The sequence below is a fragment of the Manis pentadactyla genome, chromosome 11 (genome assembly GCF_030020395.1).
Source record: "Manis pentadactyla isolate mManPen7 chromosome 11, mManPen7.hap1, whole genome shotgun sequence".
NCBI classification, from domain to species: Eukaryota; Metazoa; Chordata; class Mammalia; order Pholidota; family Manidae; genus Manis; species Manis pentadactyla.
In genome coordinates this window covers 41,132,873-41,148,211 of record NC_080029.1, presented here as the reverse complement: position 1 = coordinate 41,148,211, position 15,339 = coordinate 41,132,873, and the positions used below count along the sequence as shown (strand labels likewise).

Genomic DNA, 15,339 nt, shown 5'->3' with positions numbered 1-15,339 from the left:
GATTTGAAGACTCTCTGACCTGTAATAGTTTTCCTTCTCATAGGAAGTCAAGAGAAACTAAGGGAGGTTACCATGGCCTGTCACATGCCTTTTGTGAATGCTGGCAGATGACTCCTTCATTTCCACCCCTGTCTGCCTAGCCACGGGCACCAGGCATTCCCTTAGGATCTATTATCGTTCCAGGGGTGGGCACTGTCTTAATCTGGCCAGATCAGACACACCAACAAGACCTTTGTTCCTCAGTTGAATAAAGAATCATATAGTCCAGCTGCCACTGGCAGCATTTTGTGGCTATGAGGGAAACCATCCTTAAGATGAAGGATGGAGGAGAGAAGGGATGCGCCTCTGAATTTCCTAGTGGTGAATACTTACTGTGTTAGATAATAAATGCCCTTTGGGTTTAAACCAGTTTGAGTCAGGGCTGCTGCTGTTTGCATCTAAAAGTGTCCTTAACTGGTGCCCTTTTCCAGAGATAGACCAATGGTTAGGCAAAGTACTAACCAGGCCAAATTCAGCCATGACCTACTTATGTAAAGCTATTCTCATTCATGTAGGTATGGTTTGTGACTACTTTCATGCTAAAATGACAGAGTTGAATAATTGTGACAGAGACTGTATGTCCCACAGAGACCTAAATATTTACTATCTGGCCTTTTTCAGAAAGAGTTTGTGATTCTGGAGAAAGACTTTTACATAAGGAAGATAAAACCTGTCATGTTTGTAAATTCAAAGTTTGCAAATTTGAAGCCCCTCCGTATTTTCTTCTTGCATTTACCATTTACATTAAAAAAATAGGAAGGGGAAAACTTTCCCCAAGGGCTTAAAATGAAGTTAGAAACTCTTTCATTCAATGAAGTAATATTATAGAGGTCCTACCACGCAAGGCATGCCAAAGTGCCAGGATACAGCCGTGACTGTAACACACAAACCCTGCCCTGTGGAGCCTTCCTTCTGGTGGGCAAAGCTCAGCTGAGGTCACCACTGACCAACTGTTCAGTCCCAGGGGAGGTACAGAAGAGGGACAGGGTTCCCCTTTCCTGCTCCCTACTGCCCTGTCACTCAGCCGTGCCCACAGACACTTCTGCCCCTGTAACTTAAGTACTCGCGTGGGGGTTCTGGACTGCTCAGTGAGAATAGAACCATGCTTTCAGCGAGGGCAGGGGCAATGGAGTGACGTGACTGCCTCTGGCATTGTTGTGCATAGGGACAAAAACATAAAATCCCTTTTGGTGCTTGCTGCCCTGTGATAGAGCCCGAACAGGGTACCGCCTTTTTGATTAAGCCCACCTGCCATCTCAGAGACCTAGGTTTCACCTTACTTAGGCTACAAGCAATTTCCAGAGGACACATCAGCAAGCCACAGTCCACCCTTTCTCTGACAGATTCCCTCAAAAGCATGCCAAAAAACCTGGCTGTAAAAAGCCTCTTGGCCTGTGAGAGACACCTTTTTGGTTCTGCTGGCCAGAACAGAGGGGTCCCTCTCAGGTTTAGCAATAAACCTGCTTGGACTGTGGAGTTTGTGTCCCTTTTCTTCCTTTTACCCTGAAATTTCCATCTCATTGTGATAACAGTAAATCTAAGTGAGGTCTAGCCCAGTGACAGGAGCCCATCACTGTTTCTGAGAAGTGAATTCCAGCTGATTCCAGCACTGTAGCCCAGACTAACAGCTGGCGTCAACCTCTGGAAAGGTCCAGGGAGCTCAGCTTTTCCAAATTCTGTTTAGCAGTCCAGTGCCCGAGGATTCCTTGCCAGCTTCTCCACAGAGTGCCTGTTTGAAGGATGACCAGGGCTAGGTACATGCTTGAGAAAAATCATCCATGGTTTTATTGTAAAACGATTTCTAAGGGCACGGGTGCTTTGAAGGATGAACAGTCCTGACTGGAATTTATGAACAGTCCAAGCCTTATCATGGAGTCAGTCACCACATGTGGCCACTGCCAGATTGTATTCCACTATATTTTATTAAGACACAAGAGATACAGTTTAATAAGTGTTCTTCTCTTTCTATTTTTTTTTTAATATGGCAAGGCTGGAAGTCCAATTTCCTTCATTTCAGCTCTGCCAGTTCCTGCCAGGGAGCAGCCAGCGCTTTCTGCCCTGGGCCAGGCCCCCCTGCTTGGGGGGAGGGGACTGCCACCCACACCCAGTGAGGAGGGAGCCCTGCCCCCCAACTGGGGCAACCCCATGCCGAACAAAGAACTGTCCTGAGTCATTTTTGTGGTGAATTTTACCTAGCACGGCCTAGCAGCCAGCAAGACAGAGTAGTTATCCCATACCCCTTCCTCCCAAAGTTGTGTGTCTCCAAATTCTCCTTTCTGTTGGGGCCCTTGGCTCTGCCTTGTGCCTCTGCAGGCAGCTCCCCTCTGATTCACTGAGCAGGAGTAGATGGCTCCAGCGGGTCAGAACTCCCTGGTCCTGTCCATACAGACATGGCCTCAGCACTGTCAAAGGCAACCAGATGACATGAAAGCAAATTCTTTGTCCCTATAGGGCAGCTTATGAGCAAGGGAACATCCGGTGTTACAATTCCTGTCACTCATCTTCTTTCCCGTGAACTGAGGATGCTGCTACGCAATCAAACATCTTCCCCAAGGGCCTCCAGTGTTGTTGAGCCTCTGTTCTATTTCCATCCCAATTTGCACAGACAACGACACAAGGAGAGCTTGTCAGCCTTGGGGGCAAATAAATTATTTCCCATTTCCCACCTGAGATTCTGTACAATTCTTTATTTTAAAAGGAAAATCATGCCACTTACTGTTTCACTCAATTTTTGTTTTCTTTTCAAGTATTCTGCTTTTTCTTTTTCCATTTGCTCTTCTATCTCTTGGATACATTTTTTTTGCATTTCTATTTCTTCTTTTTTCTTGTTTATTTGGGTATGAGTCTCATTGATGTAAACTGTGGCAGTCGCTTTTTCTTCCATTGTGTGGTTGAGCACCAGGACAACCTTCTCATGGTTCCTTGCCAGCTCCTCTTGCTTTTCACTAGGGGAAAAGAATCATTCCTGGCATGAAGAGTATGACTTTTAGGAAAGGAATTTAAAATCTGTTTGGTAAGATGGACCATGAGAAAGAGCGAAAACGTAAAAAATACTTATTTTAGAGGTGTATTTGTGATTGCTTAAACTTGGTTGCAACGAGAACAGAAGGAAACACAAGTGTCAACCCTGCAGTTTTCCCACTGCAAATTGGCATGTGATCCTGCCTCACCCCAGCCATCTCCACATCCCAGGTAGGATACCCCATATATGGGACATTTTAATTTAAAGTATACACTGATTCAAAAACAGTTTGGAACAGATGAGTGGAATCTGGCCAGACAAATGGTTTGGTAGGTAGCATCGCCATATCTAACTTATCATCCTGAGATAGGTAGTTATGAGGTAGAGCAGGGACATGGGATAAGCATCATGATTAATTTTTCCTGCCTGTGATGGAAAATGCCAAGATATAAATAGTACAGTAAGAATAGGAAGGACTCCATCTTAAGGTTAAGATTCCGTTTTAAGAAGCAGGGAGTTAGGAGGTGAGATTCCTGACATATTTAATGGTGATCAAACAAACAATAGCCACCCTATCCTAAGGCAGGGCGAGCGTCCTAAATGTGCCCCCACTGCTGGAGAGGAACCACTATTGGAGACAAACAGGATTGGGTAATTCCTTGAGTTTAGTGTATTTTAAAGAATATCTAGAGGATAGACTATGGGTGATGACAAAATGTCTCTCACAGGAGACAGACTTCATGAGGCCACATGTCAAGCCTATGCCCCTTTGGCCCTTTACCCTTTTCTTGAAATCCTTAAAAGACATGAATATGAAGCCTTTAAGCATACCTCTCCTCTGAGGCTGCCACACTCCCCTTTCTCTGAGTGTGTACTTTGCCTTAAATAAAGCCTTCTCATTGCTCAACTTACAGCATTTTGCCTCTGCGCTCTTCCAAGCCTCTTGGGAGATTAATAAGAGACCTCTTTTCCCAGTGGTAATCGTCTTGGTTACTTCACCATTTCATTCAATTTTCTAGACTTAAGCCGTAGTCTTCTCTCTCTCTCTTCTACTTCAGACAAGCAGGGAAGGGCTACTGAGATCTCTGATTTGGGTTTGCAAGTTCCCATCGGCTGGGTGACCTGGACAGGACTGCAGCTGTACGATCACACTCTTTGGTAGTTGGTAGCCTGCCTGAAAATCTCCTTCTGTTGCTTTGGAGAAGTTCTCAGAACATAATCTCACTCTATCCAGTGCTCTGAGGCTCCCCCAAATCCTGGGGTGGTAGGGGCTTAGTTCCCACACCATGCAGATTCCAGTGGACACTGGACTCCAGGTGACTGTGGTTTCAGGAGTTGGCAAGGGCATTTCAAAGAACTTTCCTTTCCTCCCTCTGCTCTTCCGTGCTCTTTACTGCCTGTATGGCTGCTGCCATTCACTACTACTCTCACTTTAATGGTTTCCTTCTTTCCTTATACTCGTTGGACCTGTTCATGAATTCCTTCTTAATCAGAGTCAAGAACCGTCCCCCATCTGGGTTGAGGTTTCACCTAGTACACAGGGAGAGGCCTCCCGAGATGCAGCTGCCTGGCAACAGTTAAGCCAAAGAAAGACAAACATCTCACTAACCCTCCAGCCACCGTCATTGCCCTGCCTGGGGGTCCCTGGAGAAAGCTAACCTTCCTCTGATAGACAGGAGTTCAGGAAACCAGAGCCAAGTCCATCTTCACTGTTCAGAGAATGTTTGAAACCTAATTTGATACCTCCTGCCTCCTCCCAGCTGCAGCCAAATCCAAGTTCAAGAGGAGACATTAGCCTCACATACCCATTGCTGGCCACTTGCACCTGAATAAGACTTTACATTGTGAGAAACATCTATCCCAGGGCTAATAATAAAAGGAGAGACAATTAGTGCCATTTCTATATCTTCCTTTTTTAAAAGCTCCTGCAATGTAAAGACCTTTTCCTTTTTCTAGTTCCCAGAGCTGAAGACTTCAGTTTAGAAGGACTGTGTGCAAAGACTCAGGAAAATGGAAACAGGTTGTTGGTAGTGTATTTTCCAGAGTTAAGTCCACACAGAAATGTAATAAAAAGAAGCCCATCCTAGAGGAGATCAGATAACGAGTGCTCTGAGTCTGAGAATGAATCAACCTAATCGAGTAGCCTCTGGGAAGCAAAGCAAAACAAAACAAATCAAATCAAAAAACCTAACTAGATGTATTGTGATGGCTAGGAGGAGGGCACTCAGAAACCAAGTGCAGGACCTAGGGAAAACTCACCCCAAGCCTGCATGTATCAAGTTTTTGAGAACTGTCCAAGAGAGGAGCTCCTGTCAGAGATGGTGGGCATCTTGATATCCGTCTTTGAGAAATGGATGCAAAAAGTGATTGTGGCTTAATGATTTTAGCTCTGCAAGCAACCCACCTTAAATCTGTAATTTGCCTTTCTGTGAAGATTTCTCTAGAGCAGGGATTCTCAAAGTGTAGTCAGGCCAGCAGCATCAGAGTCACCTGGGAATGTGTTAGAAATGCAGTCTCACCCCCACACCAGATTTGCTAAATAAAAAATTTGGTGGGGGAGTCCCAGTAATTTGTGTTTGACAAGCACTCCAGGTGATTCTGATGTACACTCTAGTTTGGGACTCACTGATCTTTAGAGGTGTGATGGTGCTGGCCCAATGGTATGAGTATTTTAGCCTGGGTATTACTTTCCTTAGTTTAGAAATTGATTGCCTAGTTTATGTATAGCTGGCTCTGCTGATTGCACCTAGCATGCTCCATGCACAGACCTGCACTGTGAATTCCTTACAGGGAGCAGTGTGTGCAGTATTGAGTGTATTTGACCATGAACTTCCTTCTCAGTGGAGCTTCTCTGAGAATAGGTGCTCTGAGGGCCTACTTCAGAAAACGGACTCTTCTGGGCCTGGAGGTCTCCACCTAATTCCTGATACTTTGATATCTTGTGCATTGTCTTGCCTAAGGATTTCAGCCCTGGGCAAGTCACTATGGATTCAGTGAGACTGAGAAATGACAACAGAATGACTTGGGGTAAAAGAGTCTATACCTGGCTTTATTCTTCTGGCAGTAGGTTGAGCACTAGCATCATGTCTGCATCCAGCCGTCTGCAGGTCCGTAATCCACCTCTGTCTCTGCCTCCACCCAGAGCACTGGGCAGAGCTCTTTAAATAGTGACTCAGTCTGTAATAGCTTATTGCCTACAGGTGTGAAAGCAGTAGCCTAGCAGCAGGCCAGTTACATCATCAAGTAGTTTAGGGTCAGGTGAGGATGCTGGCCATAGGAAATTCCATTTTCCCCACAGGCACCAAGCAACTTTCTGATTATTTTAGCTTCCCAAGAAGATTATTTTCACTACAATGCAGGCTTTTTGAACATTTCTTACTCTGACAAACTGACATTCTGGTATTTATACATTAGCCTTGCAAATTTTCTTCCAGTACTGAGCTGTTCTTAGTGTTCTGTTTTGTTTTTCTCTTTCAGAATATCTCTCTTCCTCTGTGAGCTGAGTAAATCCAGATTTTTAATCCCGATTTTACAGATGGAGAAAATGAGGCCCACAAGAGTGAAGTGCTGGCAGTATAGCTCAGGAATGAAGGAAACATACTAGTAGGTGTCAGATCCTGAGCTATAGGCAGTTACATATATTGTCTCATTTAATTACAAATAGAATCTAGAACCCTCTTCTGGGAACCAATCCAGTCCTTAGTCCTCCAGTGGATTATAACTGAATATCTTTAAGGAACTAAACTAGCTACAATATATTTGGTTTGATACTGTATTTATAATACAATGCCCAGCAGAATTTTTTGCTGTGTGGTTGAGGTTTATAAACTTAGTTTTACTAAGATGGAAATTAAAACCACTGTGTGCCTCTACCTTTGGAGGTGGCATGCAAGGCAGTGTGTGATTTACACAGCTCCTGGGAAGCTGGATTGCCTCTGAAATTGTACAGGTCTCTTGGCCGTGGTGGATAAAGATTTTCTGCTCTCCTCACCAGCTCTCTGTGGCCACCATACACTCCTCATCAGCTCAGGTCATTTTCTGTAAGGGGTCTCTACCTCTTAACCTGCCCTGCAACTGTTCAGACCAGAGCACCAACCCCTTAGGACAACTGTCCCACTCCAGCCCCAGACCCCAGCTCCTTCAAATACTGAATTAAAAAATACCTACCCTAGAGTGTTATTAAGTTTGTTCAGTTCAAGTATTTTCTTCTTCAGAAATTCTATTTTATTATTCATCCTTGTAATTTTCATGCATAATTGACTTATCTCAAAAAGATTTAATCTGCGAGCATCATAGACACATTCTTAAAAATAAGTGGAAATGTTACTAATTACTTGAGAAACAGCACAATTGTAGATTTTCAGTTTTCAAATTGTGAGCAAATAGTGTCTTTCTTTGAAATAGTCTTTTAATTATGCTCCTGTAGCAGACAGGAACTCTCACCCCTATGGACCCTCTCAGTCTGAACTAATCAGTTAGTTCCCTTATTTCAGCTGCTGCTATGGTGACCAGCTTTCTATGAGCTCTGAACAACTTCAGACTTGTGCAGTTTGACGGCACCTGCTTCCTGCCTGTTCTGTCCTCTTCTCACATCCTGTCCAGACTTCGCTGTCACCTCTACCATGGGACTTCTTTAGACATTCATAGCCATGTGTGTGTAAACCAAAGTGTGGAAGGTGGGGAAAATATTGGACCAATGACAGACAAAAGTGGATGGTCCCAAGAAGAGGTGATACTTTGGGGGACATGTCTCAGAGTTAATTAGCTTCATTTAGTGACAGTCAACACCACTTTGCACCTGATATTAGCTCTCTCTTTTTCCAGCTTTGTCTCCTTATCCTCCCCTCCTCCCCTTTAGATGGTACTCCCTAACAAAAAAATAGTACAAAAGCCATTGCCTCCAGTTGGCTTTCAGGAGAACCCAGTGTGTTAAGAACTAATGGTTCATCCATAAATAACAAATCAATGTAATCACTAAGACCTCAGAGGATTACCTCAGAGCCTGACAGATGGTAAGAATGCATGAATTTTTGAACGCTACTAATTAGAAAGGTACTGTAGTGCCCATTTCTACACATCAAATTCCCAAAAACTAGCTGGTAGCTCTCCTGAGAGAGTAGGTTGTTTTTTCTAGACTACTAGTTAAATTTGCTCTATTATAGCAGGGCTGCTCAAGCCTTATGTCTCAAATATACTGTGGAAATAGATTCGGATATGATAGATATAGGGTGGGCCTAGAGATCTGCACTTTGTAACAAGGTCTCATGTGGTACAGCAGCTGCTGATCCAAGAACCATACTTTGAGTAGCAAAGCTTTATAAGGCCAATTAAATTAATTTTGTTAAGTAGTGTGTATCAAGGACCTTCTAAGCTAGCATGAAATTTTCTTTTCCTTATAAAATGGTTTTCTTAATTATAAAAGTAAACCAATCTGGAAAATAAGGAAACACAACCAAAGAAAACAAAATAAAGAAAAGAAAAAATAATTCTTAATTCTGCCTTTGGGACAGATATCTTCTGAGTCTTATTTTTTCTCTGCATGTAGAATTTGCTGTATTTTTCTTACCAAACTAGACTAACATTATGCATATTACTTTATAATTGTATCACCCAGGATCTAATTAGGAGATAGAAACATTATAGTATGTTGAATGGGGAAAATTTAATGTAAAGAATTATTTATTCTGTACATTATTTATACAACTATATTATTATAACTATAACAGAGGATTAGAGTAATGAGAGAATGAATGGTAAGGAAGTAAAGAGAACTCTAAAGAATTCAGAAACAGCAAGCACAAGGACTAGCCACCATCCCTAAGACTGTGATAGAGTGCCTTCAAGGAAGCAGCAGAACTTGCTGGAAAGATGGCTTCTGGGGGGTTGGGAGGAACCTGTCCACAGGAAGTTGCCCCACTTCAAAACTTACTGCAGAACCACCCCGAGGGTGCCAGGGAAGCAGCTGACAGGGAGGTGCCTCACTGGTAACGATCTGTCACAAAGCCACCCAGGGGTACTGCTGGGCACTGCAGAGTGCTGCCAGAGTAGGGGTGTGAGGAAGCTGTGTGCACTGCGAGACTCGGCCAAGCTGAGCATGCTGGAACCAGGAAGAAGCTCCCTTCCCTCACTATCTCTCTAGTGCCTTCTACTGACAAAGCTTAACATTGTGCCAGCTTGTATGATGGGTCCAGGGCCCAGCTCCTTTATCACAGAATAGACAATAAAAGTAGATTTGGAGCTGTATGGTAATAAATGGGTAACTGTAATGTCCTTTTAAAAGTGTTTTTTATTTAGATCACTGTTACAGCTTGGGCTTTCCAGGAAACAGATTCTAAAATTTGTGTGTAGAAATTTTAATGTGTAGAGTAAGGGGAGCAGAGTTGAGTAGAGCAGGAGGTTAAACGGCGGTGAGTTGTGGAGCTGTGGTGACACTTTGGAGCTCTTCTGCATTGAGGGAGGAAGGCTGGCTTTGCTACCCTCACAGTGACTGAATGCAGGCAGCACCTGGGAAGGGAATGAAACTTGGAGGGAAGCCTTACTCTTTTGTCCAGGGAATTTCCTGCAGAGAATTGAGCCTCAGCCAATATTCCTTGCAGCTGGGGAAATGAAGTTGGACCTTACCTATACCAAATGCAACATTTTACTAAAAATAAATCAAAAACCTAAATGTAAGAGCTAAACCTATTTTATAGTTTTACTTTGAAGAAATCATAGGAGGAAAGCTTCATGACATTGGTTTTGGCAATGATTTCTTGGATATGACACCAAAAGCACACACAATAAAAGAAAATATAAACTGGACTACACTGAAATTTAAAATTTGTGTGCATCAAAAGTTATTAACAGAGTGAAAAGGCAGCCCATAGAATGGGACAAAATATTTACAAATAATATATCTGATAAGGGGTTAACATCTAGAATAGATGAAGAATTCCCACAACTCAACAGCAAAACAAACAATGTGATTCAAAGATGGCCGAAGAACCTGAACAGACATTTCTCCACAGAAGATATAACAATGGCCAATAAGCACATGAAAAAATGCTCAGCATCACTAATCATTAGGGAAATGCAAATCAAAACCACAATGAGACACAAATTTATACTCATTAGGATGGCTATTATTTAAAAATAAAACAAAAAGAGAAAATAACAACTAGCGAGAATGTGGAGAAACTGGAACCCTTGTGCGTTTTGGGTGGCAATGTAAAATGGTACAGCCAATGTGGAAAACGGTATGGCAGTTTCTCAAAAAAGTAAATGTAAAACTACCATATTACCATACAACCCAGCAATGCCCTTCTGCATATATACCCAAAAGAAAATGGAAGCAGGGACTCAAATAAATATTTGAACACCCATGTTTATGACAGCATTATTCACAATAGCCAAAAGGTAGAAACAACCCAAGGGTCCATTGATGGATGAATGGATAAACAAAGCGTGGTATGTACATACAATAGAATATTGTTCAGCCTTAAAAGGAAGGCTACAACATGATGAACCTTGAAGATATGCCAAGTGAAATAAGCCAGTCACAAAAGGACAAATATTAGATGATTATACCTATCGTAGCCACATTCGTGGAGCTAGAAAGTAGAGTGGTGGTTTAGTCAGTCAAGCTGTCTAATTTAATTGGATAAATATCAATTTGGAATGGGTTGACTATATATCTTCAGTCTGTTTAGAAACGAAATCATATAACAAGTTTTACATATTTTTTCCACTTCAAATGTCAGGGAAGATTATTATGGATCTCACTACATTTGTGCTGTATACTTTTTCTAGCTGTATTTTGACATGAAATAACCATTAAACTTATCTTGTTACAACTATACTTAGTCCTATTTTCTTACAAGATAAACTAAATTTCTACAGTTGAAAAACCTCAAAAGTACCTTCCAGTTCTCTCCTAATGTTACTGGGAAGAGTTTCCAATAGAAAATACAGTCTGCTGAGCTTCATGCTTTCGATTTCCAAAAGATCAATTGTGGTTTTTCTCATTTCTTCCTGAAAATTGAAATCACATATTTTAAAAAATTAATACATTAAAATGATAAGATTTATCTCCTAAACAATGTCCTATAAATGTTTTTAGAAATAAAATTTTATTTTCATTACATACCTTCTACTGCTAGTTCTTATTTGGAATGGGAAGTTGGAAAAATAATTATTCTAACTTTGGTTTTTAAGTGTCACTATTAGCTTATCTTTTAATTTCTGCTGATTTTCTTCCACTCAGAAATCATCTTTCCCTATGTAGATATATTTCTTGTATGCAGTTTCAAACAATTTAAAAGGAAAGGCTCTAGCAAAAAGGGTAACATTGAGAAAGAAAACTACTTAATTAAAAAATGGAAAATGTCTATAAAAATATATTGAGGTGTAAAGAGATCAATGGTTTTCTTACCAACAAATTCAAGCAAATAGTCTAATGGGGCTTTTTTTTTGGGTAGGGCATTGTCTTAAAAACATCCAAAAATGTGTTAGTGGAAAAATAGGTAAATCGCCTTTTTAAAATAAATGGTCATAATGGCTACAGATAATTTATGATCTGAGAAATTGACATTACATTTTATGAATAAGAAGATTATCTAATTGTATATATAGGATAACCACTTTTCTGTAAAAATAAAATTCAATATAGGCATCACCTATACTCTGAAAGTAGGAAAGACATTCACCAAAGAGTTCATTGCAATTATTTTAGGGTGGTGAGTTCATAGAGGGTTTTACTTTCTTTTTTTGTTTTTTAATTTTCCAGAGTAAACATACAGCACTTTTATAATAGTGAAAAATTATTACTTTAAAAAATGGAAGGATTCCTCTCTAAGGGATTTCATAGCTCAGTTATTAAATGGAGACATAGTAGATACCTAATAAGCCACAGTACGTATTCTGACCCCTTCAAATCTGGGAGAAAATGTAACTAAAGAACAAAGCAGGAGAAAAGGTTTCCACCAGACCACAGGGCAGTACAATACACACGAGCACTCGTGTTCACATATCCACATTCATCTGAGCAGGATTATAAAGTAAAATTCTGTAGTCTATATATCAGCTATATATAATTACAGATAGATATAAGGTAATGAAATTAGCTTTTCTCAGTAGTCTGTAGACTCAAACTCATTTACCTTATAGCCATATTTCCACATTTTTAGATACTTGATATTTAGTAGATTCTTACTCAATACTTTGAGATCGAATGAGGAGACTTCCCCATTCTGACCCTGCCAGGGAAGCATCGTGAACAGACACATGTTTATGACACTTCTAAAGGAAATTAATAAATTAGTGAATATTTCTTTGATGGGGTCAAGGTAGTCAAACTGAGTTTGTTTGTTCTCACTGAACCGCACTGCCTACTTCAGTGGACGAGGTGCCAAATAATCTTTCACCAGTTAAGAAACAAATTGCTTACAGAGAACTGAATACATTAGCACCATGCAGGCAATTCATTCCAGCGGTTGGTTGGTTGTTTTAAGCAATGCTTACATGTTACGTCCCAAGCGTTTGCCTGTGTGGCCCACCCCTTAACTGAGCCCTGTTGTCACCAGTGAGGCTCCTCCTAAGCAGGTTTACCCTCATCCACAGCATAGGTCCTCAGTTCAGGGTTCTGCGTGGAAAATCAGACAACATTCCACAGTTGAGCAACACTAGTGCAAATGCTTAGTACACAGAGAAATTTTTTTTTCATTGAGGGTAAATATTTTCCCTATTCATCTACTGAAGTACCTTGAACAGAGTTGGTACTAATTAAAGGTTGATGATAAGTGAAACATTTAAAAAATAGCTCATATAATACAATACCAATTTCTTTACAGCCATAGCAATGTCCTTAAGAAAGGTCCTAGCTTCTTCATTGCATTTAAAATAGTCACTTTGCAGAGATTGTTCTAAAAAAACAAAATTAGAAAATTAAGATCTCGTTCATATGTCCAAAACCTATTTAACCCTTTAAGATCTAGTTCAAATGCCTACTCAGCTGAAAATTACATCTTCTATCTCCAAATTTCTGTAGCAGTTAATATGAATCTATTTTGTTCTTGTTACTGCCCTATTTCATAGTATTCTAATTTAGGTATATATTTTACGCTTGGAGTATGATTATCTTGAAGCAGTGAGATGATTATTGTAAACTCCTCTTATTTCATCTTTATATCTCTCATGGTAGAAGGAGAGGATTTGTATAAGATAGGCCCCAAAAAAAATATTCACGAAAGGGAAAACTATAACCTGTCTACAACAGTCTACAATATAGGCTTAAGAATGTTTTCATATGTACATATATCCTAAATATATGTACATGTATTTTGCAAAAAAAAATAACTTAATTAATAGTTTAAAAATTCATTGTCATTTTATTTCTGTGGCAATATTTTAATCATGAAACGAGAGTAAATATTTATAAAACTGGTAGGTGTGATGTAGACAATTTCTAACTCTTTCCATTCATTGACATAGGAAAGATGTCTCCTTTTCTCTCACGCTGATAGTAGGAAGCACATAAGAAGAGAGGCTTGTGAAATTTTAGCAAAGATAATCAAGACAAGATACATAACAAATGGGAAGAAGGAAGGAAAAAAGAAAGGATAAAAGGAAGAGGAGAGAAAACAGATGAAGCTCTACTTAACACTAGCCCTCTCACCTCTGCATTACAGAGATTGTGTCTAATCAGATTCCAGGCCTGCACCCTCATGTGTGGGAGGAGTTTGATGTGATTAATGTTTTACATGTTGATTCTTATAACCTTTTGATGATTCCCATTTCACAGATGACAAACCTAAGACTTCTGAGGTCATGTCATATGATCAAGGTTACCAAGCCCCTCCCTGATAGTCTGGATTCAAACACAAGAGTTGTGACTCCAGAGTTCATGCCCTTAATGGCCATAGTCCCCTCCCAGAAGAGGAAATAGCAATTTCTGCCTTTAGCCCCAGGGAACCTGGATTCTCTTAATGAACTAAGCTCTCAAGCCAAATGAAAATCCGTTACTGAGTTTGCAAGCAAGTGCGTATTGGGGCGCCGGGTGGGAGGGTGGGAGGCAGTGCCTACTTTCTTTTTTCTGATGGAGTGAATGAACACAAGCTTGTTTCCACTAGCAAATGAGCTGGAGAGCTACATATTTTATAAAACAGTCAGGTTAAGAGGCTTAATGAAGTTTTTTCTTACAAAACTATCTGAGGGTCCAGAAATTATAAGCAGAAAAAATATTTGCACTGAAGTGCTAGAGTTGAACGGGAAGCTAATCTAGAGAGCAAGCGTGAGCTCAAGACACTAGTTCCAGACTATCGGACAAATGTGAATCACTGAGGCCTCTCAGCTAGTTAACATTCTTCATGATAATACACACCCAAGACTGCCTCATAAGAATTGTGAAGCTAAATTAGTTCATCTAAGAAGGAAAAAAGAAACTATCCCAAATCAACATATTTAGAAATCAGTATGATTATCTCGAAGCAATGAGATGATTATTGTAAAGCAAGGGATGCTTTGTTGTTTGGCCTAAGTGGTTTCTGAGTTGAACAGGAAATGCCCTTTCTTGGACTTTATCTTACTTTAACCTTAAGTGCCTTGATTACAGGTTCAGTTTTCTGACCGAAGAAGTATTTTAACCTTGCCCCATCCAAAGCCATTGTCTGTTTGCTTCTCCTAAACAGCCTACTCTAAGTTTCCCTACCCAATACAAGAGCTTTCTTGTTTAAGTTCTCCAGTTTGCCATGGCAAAATGTTGGAGGAAATTTACTTGCAAAGAGAAGGCAAAAAGGGACAAGCTGAAATCAAAGGCATAATCTACATGCAGGTGCGCACTCCAGTTCCAGGCGAACGGCAGCGGCCTGGGGATCCGAGATGTCGCCAGCTATTAGCGCCAGGTTGGCCAAGCCACTCCAGTGGCGCTAGGGCCCCCTAGGCGCCGCTCCGAGCGCCCGTCCCTAACGGCGCCGCGGGCCTCTCACCCACAACGAAGAGTTGCTCCAATGCGGCGGCAGCGACCGAGGAGCCCAGGGTGGAGGGGAAGGTGCATAACTCCAGGGAGGGGCCGGTGGAGACGGCGGCCGCCCGCCGCGCCTTCTCGCCGGCCCCCGGCTCTGGGGTCCGGGAGCTCAGGGCCATCTTGCTGCTGCGCGGTTCCTACCAGCCGGGCGGAGGGGAGGGCGGCCGGTTGCCCGGGCGACGAGGAAGCCGCGCTCTTCCTGGGTGGTACTTTCCTGGCCCCCCAGCGTCATCCACCGTAACTGAGCGATCCTGGGAGCATGAGGCCCTCTTCAGCCTTCCACCTCCGCTTCTGAGTTCAGGCCTGGTGCCTTTCCCGTGGACCCCTGGGATCTTAATAA

At 41.5% G+C, this 15,339-nt stretch overlaps 1 protein-coding gene across 1 annotated transcript in view; it reads right to left on the bottom strand.

Moving 5' to 3' along the window:
• CCDC175 (coiled-coil domain containing 175) overlaps nucleotides 1-15,137 on the bottom strand; it is an 80,120-nt gene extending 64,983 nt beyond the window's left edge. The window contains 5 exon segments of the mRNA XM_036916636.2: nucleotides 2,756-2,984; nucleotides 7,169-7,304; nucleotides 10,900-11,011; nucleotides 12,815-12,900; nucleotides 14,962-15,137. Coding sequence (XP_036772531.2) covers nucleotides 2,756-2,984; nucleotides 7,169-7,304; nucleotides 10,900-11,011; nucleotides 12,815-12,900; nucleotides 14,962-15,118 — 720 coding nt within the window. The 5' untranslated portion in view covers nucleotides 15,119-15,137.
• Between the last annotated feature and the right edge of the window lie 202 nt (nucleotides 15,138-15,339).